The sequence below is a fragment of the Parasteatoda tepidariorum genome, chromosome 11 (genome assembly GCF_982258835.1).
Source record: "Parasteatoda tepidariorum strain Cologne lab strain chromosome 11, Ptep-v5.0, whole genome shotgun sequence".
NCBI classification, from domain to species: Eukaryota; Metazoa; Arthropoda; class Arachnida; order Araneae; family Theridiidae; genus Parasteatoda; species Parasteatoda tepidariorum.
This window is the reverse complement of record NC_141765.1, coordinates 88659553-88672584: the sequence shown is the minus strand read 5'-3', so window position 1 is coordinate 88672584 and position 13032 is coordinate 88659553. Positions and strand designations below refer to the sequence as shown.

General features: G+C 27.6%; 1 protein-coding gene across 1 annotated transcript in view; it reads right to left on the bottom strand.

Annotated features, from left to right (window-relative positions):
• The window catches only part of LOC107451627 (T-cell leukemia homeobox protein 3), a 92557-nt gene that overhangs the window by 37308 nt on the left and 42217 nt on the right, over positions 1-13032 (bottom strand). The window contains exon 2 of the mRNA XM_016067783.4: positions 10035-10287. Within this exon, the coding sequence (XP_015923269.1) occupies positions 10035-10287 (253 nt within the window). The remainder of the gene's footprint in view (positions 1-10034; positions 10288-13032) is intronic.

Here is a 13032-nt window from a genome sequence, read left to right as displayed (position 1 = left end):
AACTATATCCAGAACACTGTAAGTGGTGGTTCCAAAATCCATAAGAAATACTTTTTAGTATATTGCAGAAGGAAATAATGATTGCACGTAATTTGCTTTGTAAATTATTAACTAATTATGCATCTCTTGCCAACCTCACAGCGAATTCCTTTCTATACATCGAAAGTTTTAATCTGAACGTAAATGATATTCAACTCCACGTGTTTGCCTACCCATAGTGAGTTTTATTTTTTAATTTTTATCATTTTTGAAAATTTATAATTATCCATGCATACAATACAATTTGAGAAACAAATGCAATATTGGTGATAATTGAAGCAAAAAAGTATAAAACGTAAAATTCCAAGGTTTGACTGAGTTATGCTGCTAATATCACAACTGGAAGAATATTTGAAGAAAAGTATCCTAAGATGAAATAAAATAAGTTATTTCCTCGTAAGTGAACTAAAAGGATCAACAGAGCAGGGAAAACCTGAAACCATTACCACGAAATAACATAATATGTAACATACTAAAAATCACCTTATGAAAAGCACAACAGGAAATAGCAACTTAACAATCAAAAATACTAAAAAGAAATTTATATGGAATCACTGACATACATAGCAGCTTCGTAATTAACAAATTAACAATCCATGATATAATAGAGAATGATATAGAATAATAGAGAATATATATAACAAAAAAGCACGAAAAAGTAGTGAGTGATCTTCTTATTTCTTTAAATATAGAGATGAGTGATTCTGTCATCTTTAAGAGATTGTATCAGCACAAGAGGAAACAAAAACTGAAGGACATGCACCGGTGATGACGTAAGATATATATTTTTTTTCTTAATTCATGCTTGTTGAGTTTTTATTATTATTTCTTAATACTTATCATTATTCTGTGTATGTAATGAACTGACAGATGATTCTCATCGATCCATCACAGTTTTAAAATGATAGAAATAAGTGATGGTTAGAAAGATGTTGAATCTTTACGAGGGAATCGTAATTAAATGCTCTTTAAATGCCATATTATCGTTTCAAATCTGCCTTCAAATCTCTTATGTTTTTAAAAAGTTTCTTGCATTTGATGTTACGTTTGTAAGCCTCAAAGTCCATATTTACTCCTTAAATTATGAATACTTTATTTTTTTTTATCTCTAATCCTACAATCAGTATAGCGGGTAGAATTTCGCTATCTTTTTCTATCTAATCGCTTTAGTAGTTTAAAAATTATTCGTACATTTTTTCAAATGATTGGCAGCATTTTTTTTTCTTCATTTCTAGGTAAAATTTATGTGATACCGTTATGAAACAAAAATGATTTCAAAAATCAAATAAAAAATACCAAAAAATGACGCACAATTATGCTGTTTCGTCAAATAATTACGTGAATTGTCTAAGATGACGTGATTTCGTCACGAAATGATTATTAAAAGTAAAAAAGTAGAAATTGCTGAATTGTTAAGAACGAGAGTTTTAAAGTTCTGAGTAAGAGTTTCTGAGTAAGAGAGTTTTCACGCGTCAAATGTTGCTCATTTTTAAAACTCGACACCTTTTTAACAAGATCTTCCAAGATCAAATATTTAAAAAAAAGAAAACAAAGAAAGAGTAAAACATATTTGCATCAAACAAACCCAAATATGGTGATTCAATGATCAGGAAAAAACTTTAAGGTGTAAACAATAGTATTGACAACAGCTAATTTTTAATTTTATTCATAGTTACTTGCAATGAATATTTACTGTTTAATCAATATACTTTCTACGTAAATAAAATCAATATAGTTACTGAATTTGTCATAATATTTTAAACATTAAATTAATAAGAAAAACTATTGGCATTACATGAGTTGAGTTAATTCTCATCAAACGGCATATTGTTGTAAATATTACTTACGCGCAGTAAAATTTGTCCTTTTGTTATGGATGTTATCCATTGTTTCTAATCAGCCGTTTGCATTAGATTTAATATAAATTTTATTTATATTTAAATATGTTTAGGCTCAAAATATTTTTCATTGCGCAAAGTATGTGAACAATTAGAAACAAATAAAAACTGTTTAAGTGTTTTGTATAGGTTTGTCAATAGTTCAAATTATTGACCTCCGTGATAAAACACTAAAATATTTTACTAACACTTTTGTGTAAATCGGAAAGAAATAATTAGTTCACTCAAATTTTCTTTTTTTTATGTTTAAACATCAGTTTAAAATATTGGCGTCCAGATGTTAAGAATATGAATTTAAAAAATTGGCCCTTTCGGTAAGAATTTTTCTTAAAAAATATTTTTTGAAAACTTTTGATTCCTTGATGATTTTTTAATTCTTTGATATTAATTCTTTGATGCTAAATTGCAGAATGTTGAAAAAAAACCCGGACTACTATGATCAATTTTTGATCTAATTATCGGATCTTCAACGATATTTAAGTTACGAAGTCAAACACAGATACGTACTTTCTCTGAATAAACATACCTTTTTTTCACGGATTCAGATTTCTGAGCCCCAAAATATGAAGGTTAGCCGCCATCTGGGAAATATATATAGCTTCACATTGACTCAATTAACATCATGAATGTCCCGAGGTATTAATAGAAGACAGTAATATACGTTAATTATTGTCACTTAACAGGATTAGAAATGCACTCTAAAATGTTGAATGAAAATTAAATTTAAACTTAATTGTCGCCAGAGTTTAAAGTTTAGATTTGTGTTCTGCTCCCACCTTTTGAGAACTATCTTATATAAGTTAAACTACTGAAACACTTTTATTTATGGAACAATATAATTCATTAACTTATTGAATAAACAGCTCTTATATTTCATTGCTGTATGTTGTTTCGAACATTCAACCCGGTTATCAATGAAACAACATCATGTTTTTGCAGTATTCATCACTAGTCTACAACAATAGGGATACAACATAATAAGCTTCTATTGTTTCTTTGTGAAATCTTCTTGTAGGATTACAACAAAAATATTGTTTCTTTCTTGATAGTAGAAGAAACAAAGTCATTTTCAATGGATGCAAATAAAAAGAAAAGAAATCATCGGTGAAGGATTGCTCTAATATCCTGCTTCTTAAAATCCATAATTTTTCTCTCTCTTTCTTTCTTTCTTTCTTTTTTCGTTATCACTAAGCCCGGAATTTCGACTATATTTGCAATTTTCTGCTTCTTTTTTTTTTTATATAGATTTTGCATTTCTTTTCATTCAAGAAACCTTTCTTCATATTATCTGAGAATTTAGATCAAATATTTGATACGCGTTTTCTGGATATACATTCATTTTCTTTTTCGTAATAAGCAAACTTTTGATGATAAATTATTCAACCCCACACATTCTTACACCACAATACCTTTTAAAAAAGGTAGAAAATAAAGGAATGCTTTCTCGTTATAGCTCCTGATAACTTATAGAACTTCTATGGATTTTAAAATTGTGTGATTTGTGGTTTTGAATAAGCAATTTAAAAGCATCCATTTTCATGTTTTTATTACAGTTTAACCTGATGATATCTGATTTGGATGAAAGGAAAATATTAATTTCACAAAGAAAAATTTAAAAAAAATAGTTATCAAAAATCCGAAAACTGCTTGTATGACTATATTTTGAAAACTGCTAATTGTTGACGTGTATTGTTATAAATTTGTCAGAAAAAATTAATAGACAATCTAAAGTACCATACATTTTTAATTCTGATTGGGTGGCGACTTTTATTTTACATGTATCAAAAGATATTGCCAACTACAGTAAATACCCCAATTAGTTTAATTTTGAAAACAAAAAAGAGAACTCAAATCAAATTTAGAATTTTCCTCCTCGGTCTTTCCCAATTGAATTTGGTCAATAGAAGAAAGTACATTCTTTTTAATGTTACATTTTAAGCTTCTTTCTTTTTTTTAAAAAGTAAATCTTTAGAAGTATTAGCTCATTAAGAGAAAGCTGGAGCTTGAAGTATTTCAATAATCTTTTTACCTTATTACATAAATAGTTTTGAAGTACTAGCAGTTTTAAAGAAAATTACATTTCAATTTTTCTTAATATAAATGATTTAATATAATTATATATTCTACTAAATTTTAGGAATTAAATGATGTTTCAGTATAAAATTTTTGATCCTAGATAAGAGAATATCTTTCTATTTTAAAGGTAATTTCTGCCGTTTTTTAAGGCTTTATATATATTTACATATATACATTTACACATATATATATATACATTTGCTCCCTATCATACAACATCCTAGGAAAACAAATTTTACCCGAACAAAATCTTAAATTTTTTTTAAGAAAAATATGCATCTTTTTTATTTTGAGCAATTTGAAATGAAGTATAAGACGATAGCAAAGCTACTGCAAAATACTGAAACCTTCCCCTGAAAGTCGAATTTTGTGTCTTACTTTTATATATTGAAAAATTTCTCTTGTGTTTAACCTTTCTTATAAAAATTATGTTAAACAAATGCAAAATGATTTAAAAATGCGTAAAAATTGACAACAATTAAAAAGATATGCACATTAGACATCGCAACAATGTATTTTAGCAAGGAAAATAACAAAAACACTAAACAAAGTCACAACTGTGAAGAAGGCAGGATTAAAAGACTGATTAATTGTCGGAAAAATGAAAATATAAAATTGATTATTGAAAACACTTCCAAGTTTCAATAGGCAATTAAAGTAATTTCGATGTTTTCTGTTTCACGTCATTAGTTGGATTTTTTTGTTATTTTCTCGCTTAAACATTTTTTTGTGACTCTGAATTTGCAATGACCCTAAAAATAAGAGTCGTATTTTTGAAGGTTTGCCTTGGGAATGTATCTAAAATGAAATCGAGATTTTGGAATTCAATTGTAGAAATAATTTTGTCTGTTTTTATGCGCTAAAACAAATTTTAAAGTTTCGACGTAAAATTTTGTATTAATCATCTTGTTTTGTGCAAATGCGTGATGAAATTTTATTTGCAAAATCATTTTAATGATATTTAGAGACAGCGAAATTATTGATTTAAACAGAGAGATAAATGTTTTTCATGAATTAATAGTATTTTTCTTCCAACTGTAAACTGAATCTTAGTTTTCTAATTATGTTAGGCGTAAAATTTTTTTATTATACAGCTGCTTATTAACTAATAAACTAATATATTTGAGAGTTCGCATTTCGTTAAATATCACGGGATTTAGAGTTGACATGATTCCCGAAAATACTGAAAAGTTGCTCAAAGATTGTTGAATTGCCAGAACAGTTATTTTTCTGAGTATGTATTGGTGTCTAAAATTTGATTTAAAAAAAAAAACATTTAAAGAATTATAAATACCAAATGACTTTCAGTCTAAATTCATTTCCTCGTTAGCTTAAAAGCAGCTTTTCTCCAAAAAAGAAGAAAAAAAAGAAAAGAAAAAAAAACAGGAAAAAGGAAATTATAGTTATATATGTATAAGCAACTCACGTAGCACAGATTGTCACAGTGGCGTCATAATAAAGTCAAAAACTGTTTCAGCAGTCACAGGTGTGGTCACTTTGAATTGTCTCAAGGAGGTTATAATGTGACTTTGATGTTACTTTGTCTTATGATATCACGTAAAAGTCTTCATAACTATTTATTGTGACTTTTGTCACTTAGTAGTCACAAAACTATTTTACTGAGACTAAAGCCACTTGGAAAATTTGGTGCCACTTTGTTGCAACTTTGATCCCCTGAAAGTCACGTGGAAAAAATTTCAAGTCTTGTCTTACTAAAGCTCCAGAAGTATTTTTTACGACTGGTGTTCTCATGTTTACTTTTTAATGAATTTGTTTCATTGAAGTTACGTGTATACTTTTAAGCAACTTGTCTCGCTTAAGTTATGATTCCACTCTACACAGAACAGTCATTTACATTATTTACAAGTCTTGTCAATACTTTTTTGTGATTAATATCTTACAGTTAAATACGTTAATCATAATAGAGTCGCAAATGGTCACAATGATTACATTCAAAAGTGTGACCTGCTTAAATATTTCCTAAAACGCTCATGCATGACTTAAAAAAAAATTTTTTTTCGTAAATGTATTCGTTTGAAAAAAATGCTTCTATAGAATATTACTCTATTCTCTAAAGCTCACTGTGTCAGAAAAAAGATTTTAAATGTTAAACATAACTTGTCCAAATATCAAACAATGTTTAAATAAATTTATTTCATATTATTTAATTGAAGAAAGAACTTGGATTTTTTTTTGAATAGTTTAAAATAGTTTTCCATTTGTTTATAAAATAGATGCCTACATTTTCTTTAAGATTTTGCAATTTCTTTAGACATTTTAAATTTTACATAACTTTAATATCCACTAACGGTCCTGATATGATTCATTGTATTCAAAAATATTATTACTGAGGGTGAAAACAATATTTCTATGTGAGCAAGTCTGTAAACAAAGCATTTTTGAAATCGTTTTATAATCTTTTAATTTTAAATGAAACGCTTTATTCGATTTTGAGTATATTTGTCAACAATTGATTATGTTTGCACTACACAGAATTGAAAAAAGAATTTTACTACAGAAAAATTCTTTTTACTACACTTACTACTGCTTTTTACTACGGAAAAGCTTTTTTAGCAAGTTTTATATGTTAAACGCTCTATGTTTTCACCAGCTATTAAATGTTTTAAGTTGTAGTTTAATTTATTGCATAAAGTTCAATTATTTGGTAAAAAGAGCGTAGCCAAAGCTTTAAAAATTGTGGTGAGCTTCCTTGGTGGTGATTTCGATAACCAAGAATGATTATTCAACTTAACCAATTCCGTTTTATTCTGAATTAATAGTTAATGTTCGATGATGCAAGTAAGAAATTATAACATATAAAAGTGATGAGTTCTTATTTTCTTCTCTTGACGATATAGAGATTATGATATGGTACTTATTAAGTCAAGGATTTTTATTCACCTTTGATTTTTATTAAGCTGAAGTTATTTTGTTGTTAAAAGGTTCTTTTTAAATACTTTTCGAGGCTTTATTTTCAATTGCTAAGTCAACGTTATTTTATTGGAATCACATTTTTTCAGTGTTCCCTTCATTTTTATAATAATACATTCTTATATATATATATATATATATATATATATATATATATATATATATATATATATATATATATATATATATATATATATATATATATATATATATATATATATATATATATATATATATTCATTTCAGTAATAAATATGTGTAGCAACATTTAAAATAATTAAACATAAAAAACTTAGTTTAGGGATTAAACTCTATACAATAATTCTTAAAATGTGTTCAAGTTGGGACAAAATGCTTTTAAAATTAAAATTTAAAACTTAAGTTTGCACCGAATATGCGGCTCAAAATCCGAATATTTAGTTTGGCTTTTTGTAATAAAATAAGACCGAATAGTTCGATGATTACTAGCATTTACATTTGCAATCAATTCGGTTGATATATTTTAAATAATAGAGTAATTAAATTATATGCGCATAAAATAGTAAGAAATTTTAAATATTTTAAAACATATTACATCATTTTGCTTTTAATATTAAATACAAATAAATTTTTGCTTTAATTAAATTATCTTAATTTTATAAATGAATCTAAACTTAATAAGCCTTTGATTTTAATAAAAGTGTGATATTCATGAAAATATAAGAAATGAGTGCTAGTTAAATTTTCAATTAAATTCAATTAAATTGATTCAATTAAAATTAAAACGTTTGACGCTAGGAGAATTAGGGAAAGATTTTCAAAAAAAGTATTATTATTTTTCTGATAGATTTAAGAACAGAGAAAATAACATTGATTATATAGCCAAAGGCAATTTAATATATAATGCTGTATATAATCTTTCATTTTAATAATAAATTTGAAAAGTAAATTATACTCTTCTACAAAAATTGCGTGCAAAATGTTTTAATTTACAAATAAAATAAAAAAGCTGTTCAAATTATTTTGTCTAAAAGCATCTTTAAAAAAAAATATTATTACAGATAACCAACCACCAATTTAATCTCAAAAGTTAGTGAATATCACTAAGAGTGAGAATGGATTATATGAAATCATTCAAAGTTGTTTTTTTTTTTTTTTGGATAAAATATTTCAAAATTTAAATCATGGATATTATTGTTAAGTTTAAAAAAAATTAAAAAATAAAATTTGTTAGCATTATGAATTAGCTGAGGTATTATTACAAGGTTTAAATTGAACGACTTATTGTTAGCCGAACATTCGGTATTCGACCAAAATATTGTCGCCCAGATCACACCTTTACCAGGTTGCGACAGTCACGGAGACTCATTTGTGATGTGAACTCTGTGACGTCGCTGAGACGGTTTTTGGAGGTTACTATGTCCACCTTTAATAACATCATTTCTGACGTCACTTAAACGTCAATATGAGACCGCATTGAGACATTTAGTCGTCGCAGTGACTTCATCATGTGACAAAGATGTGATCTATTCAAGTCTTAACATGGTCACGGTGTGATGAAACTGTGACATATTTTCGCCTCAACAGGGGCCCCGGGAGACAAAGATGTGACATATTGAAGTCTGAACTGGGTCACCATGTGACGAAGATGTGGCTTATACAACTCAACAAGTCATGACGTGACGAAATTGTGACATTTGCGTCTTAGTAGGGTCACCGAGCGACTCAGCTGAGACATGAATGTGTCGCATTCTTGTCACACAGTGACGTCACCGTGGCAGTTAAAAGTTTCATTGTGGTCTTATGTTGACGTCTGAATGACGTAAAAATAGGACGTCCTCAAAGGACGTAGTCCAATTACAAAAACCGTCGCAGAAGTCGCATGTGATATCACAAATGAGTCTCGGTGACTGTCACTTTTTTGTTCAAATCTGGTAACGGTACTATCTGGGAAGTATCTTACTGAAATTAAGATTGTATACAGTTCAAACAGAATATTATAAAAAATTCAACGAATCAGAGAAAAATAAATAAGAATGGAAAATGTAAAAGAATAACGTAAAAAGTAAAGAATTATGAATAAGAATAGGATAATAATTAAGATTAGAATAATAAATAAGAACGGAATAATAAGTAAAAATAGAATAACGAATAAGAATAATAAACAAACAAGAATAAAATTTGATACTTAAAGTAATATATGGGAGATATTGGAAATTATAATTCACCATGTGGCAATTTTTTAATACTATTACATCAATGTTAAAATGAACATCAAAATGACTGTAAAGTTCAAAGAATATAATTTACTTTCTTTCAACTATTAATATTAGTTAGGCAAGTATTTATTGATATCCTTTTTTTGCAATTTTATGCTTTTTGTGAATCATATATTTGGGATAATTCTCAGAAAATAAGACATCTGGAGAAAAGTTTAAATATAAAATATTCGAAACAGCTTATTTTTTTGAGGAGAAATATTCATTTATTAACTCTAATTAATATCTTATAGAAAGCAGTAAAATCTACAAACATTATGTAGTATGTAATTATTGTCTGGCATTCAGGTGCCAGGATAATGAATTTTTTTTTAAATTTTACTACTTTTACTTCCATGTTCATCCACTTCTAGGCCTCACATTTTCACTATTTGTTATTATATACAAGGAATAGAATGATGATTTAGAGAACAGAGGGCCAGAAAAATGACATATTTTCATGTTACATACAGATTAGTGACTCAAAAACTTAATTTTAAAGAATAATTTGGAAATCATACTCTCAAAAATGCTTTTAACAGTTAAAAATTAGATATGCATAGATACTTTTAAATCAAGTAATTGCTGAAAATATCACTGATGACAAGCTAGGAAAATGATATTTTGAAAATCAAAATACATTTTTACATACATACAATTTCATACAATTGTTAAAATCAGAGAAATAATCATTCAAGAAGGCCAATAAGATTAGTATTAATGATTTTCATTAACATTTAATTCAATTAAAAATCACCGTTTTATTGAATAAGGTTAGATTTCTGTGATAGTTACAGTAAATTGCCGTGTTTGATGAGTTATTAAATCATAATAATGTGAGGTTAAATCTTACCGCCATTTTGTTCTTCGATTTTGAAACCACGTTTTGACTTGTGCATCTGTCATTTTGAGTTGCTTGGCCAATGCTGCTCTTTCAGCGGACGCTAAATATTTTTGTTTATGAAATCTCTTTTCCAGTTCACAAATTTGCATTCTTGTAAAAGAAGTTCTTGGTTTTTTTCTTTTTGGTGGTGTTCGATTTTGATATGGATGCCCAATTCTTCTTGGTGTAACAGGGGGCAGACCTGGTGGAAGAGAAAAAGGCACTACGAGGATGTGAGTATTTAATTTTATGACTAATAATTATTTACAATTTTTAAGTAAATTATTTACAATTTTGTATTATTTCATATACACGGTAAAAACTGAGGTGCAATACTTATCAAAATTTGGTGCAGAAAAAAAATCTCAAGTTAATGTCGGATTGAGCTTTCATATATACTTTAAAGGGTGTAGTTAAATCTGAACACCAACAATTGATAAAAGCTTACACAAGCTCAGATGAGCTTCATTCATGAACTTATTTTTCCCAATGCTGCGTACGTCATATGGTCGATATTTTTTGTTTACAATCGAGCAGAGAAGGTTAAGTTTAACTTCGTCACTCACGATGATAAAATTATAAAAAGGTATGCAAAAGCAAAAGATTTTATTTAAAGAAAGCAAATTTTTAGTTGTCTCATAAGATGATTTACATAAATGTGTCAATTATATTAAATAATTTTTAATTTCCACCCACTTCCGTTTTGTCAAGCCAAGTTTAATTTTATATTAATAATCTATGCTGTGTGTGCATGTTTAAAAAACAAACCATATTTATTTAAAAAGATTTTATATACATATATGTATCCTAAATTAATAATTCTTGCTTTACATTCAATCGTAAAAATAACTTTACTGACTCTAATGTGTATCTTAACATTCTGGAATTATAAATTTTATTGTTACTGTATAATGAAAATTGAGGCAGTAGTAAAAAGAACATTGTTAATTTACACTGTATAAAGTAAAAATAAAAATAAAAAATGAAAACATGAAAAATTACGGAGAAACATTGAAAAAATTTGGTGTATAGTTGTCGTTATTTTAGGCGTTGAAATAAACGAACTACATTTTTAAGAACAAAATTGTAATTATCGTGCAAAAAATTATCCAAAATTGATAAAAAAAAAAAAGAATTGTTTGAAAGAATAGCAGCTTATATACTACTGAAAATATTCTTGTTTCTTAAACGAAATGTTTTTGCAATGAAGTCATTATATTGATTTTAAATCACCCGAAAATATATGTGGTTAGAAAAACGAACAAAGGTAAGAATAAGTAATCAAAAAAGGGAAAAAGTAAATAAAAATTGTAACTCTGAAAAAACTTTAGTTTACCTCAACGCCAAAAAGTGTAAAATATTCAGAATATTTTGCACCTAGAATATTCATTACTTTTGGTGTGTTAAAAAATTTCTTAAATAAATAAAATATTAGAGCACACTATTTTTGCTGATTTTTGCGAGGACGAGATTCTATCTTCACATTATTTTATTTTCTAATTTAAAGTAATAATACTCTTTTTTTTAAATTTTAATTATTCTTATAATTTTATATTTCTTTTTCATTTCTTTCCTTTTTTTCTTTCTTTGTATTTTCCCAGATATCGCACATTGCCTCAGTGACGTCGTAATAAATCAACAGTCACGATCACAACAGTCACAGTCACTGGTGTCGCCATTTTGAACTGTCCCAAGCAGGTCATAATATGAATTTAATGTTACTCTGTGGCCAGTGCTATCACATACCAGTACAAAAAAAATATCTCCATGACTATTTTTTTGTAACTTTTGTGACTCGATAGTCACAAACATACTTCACTGGATCATTGAGAAACCATGTTGTCAGTTTATTGCATCCTTTGAAAGTCAAAACGTCAGTCACGGAGACTCAGTTGTTAATTCCCATATGATTTCTGCGATGTCAATGCCTTTGTAATTCGGTGATTTCACCAGAAAACTATTTTACTTTGCATGATTTTTTTTGTAATGTAATAAGCATTAGTAGGTAAGAGGGCGATATAGTCAAGGATAGATGACCGTAATCGAATTAAAAGTACTAAGAATAACAGCTAAGAATTCGCTCATGGGCTGCAATAGTGGCATAACTCAAAAAACACGCGTTTTGGACTAAAAACTGGTGCAAACATGAAAATACACATTCTTTCTGCCACAATGCTAGCACAACTCATACTTCAGCTTGAAGGTAATTTTCGTTTAAGCAAACTAAAGCATTTCTTATACATTTTGCTAAGCAATGCAAACTTTAAACCCACTTTTCTCAAAACTTGATTCTTTTTGAGTTGTGAGGTAAACTAAAACTTTTTATAGTGCACGTAGTCTAATTTTTTTTACTTTTTTGCAGTTATCATTTTATTTATTTAACAAATACATTTCTAATTATATATGTGAACGAGTTCTTTTAAACAATAGGTTTTTTTTTTGTCAATTTTATATAACTTTTTTACACGATAACTATGGTTCTGTTTCTAAAAATGTATTTATTTCAGCACCAAAATGGCGACAACTATACACCAAGTTTTGTACAGTGCGCGTCAAAAGCTGTTCAGGGTGACATTTTTTTTATTTAACACAATTTTAGAGTGACCCAGAAAACGAAACTCAATCTTGGTATTCCGAGGGTCTAATCTTATATGTGCTAATTAAATAGTGGAAATTTTAAGTGACTAGATTTCATGGTTAGAAATCACGCACAAAACTCTACTTTTTCTGAATAAATATACTTCTGATGAATGATTCTCAAAATATAAGAAACAATAGATAATTTCTTAAAAAATAAAGCTTAAATTTTATCATTTTATTATTATTTTTTTTTTAAAAAAAAGCTTTACCTCAACAGGGGATTACCTTGGGGATCATGGAAGTTAGAGCCCAACAATTTTGTGACCTACGTCATGCTTTTTGGTTATGTGATCAGCATTGCTCACAGGCTACCTTATACTTCCCAGAC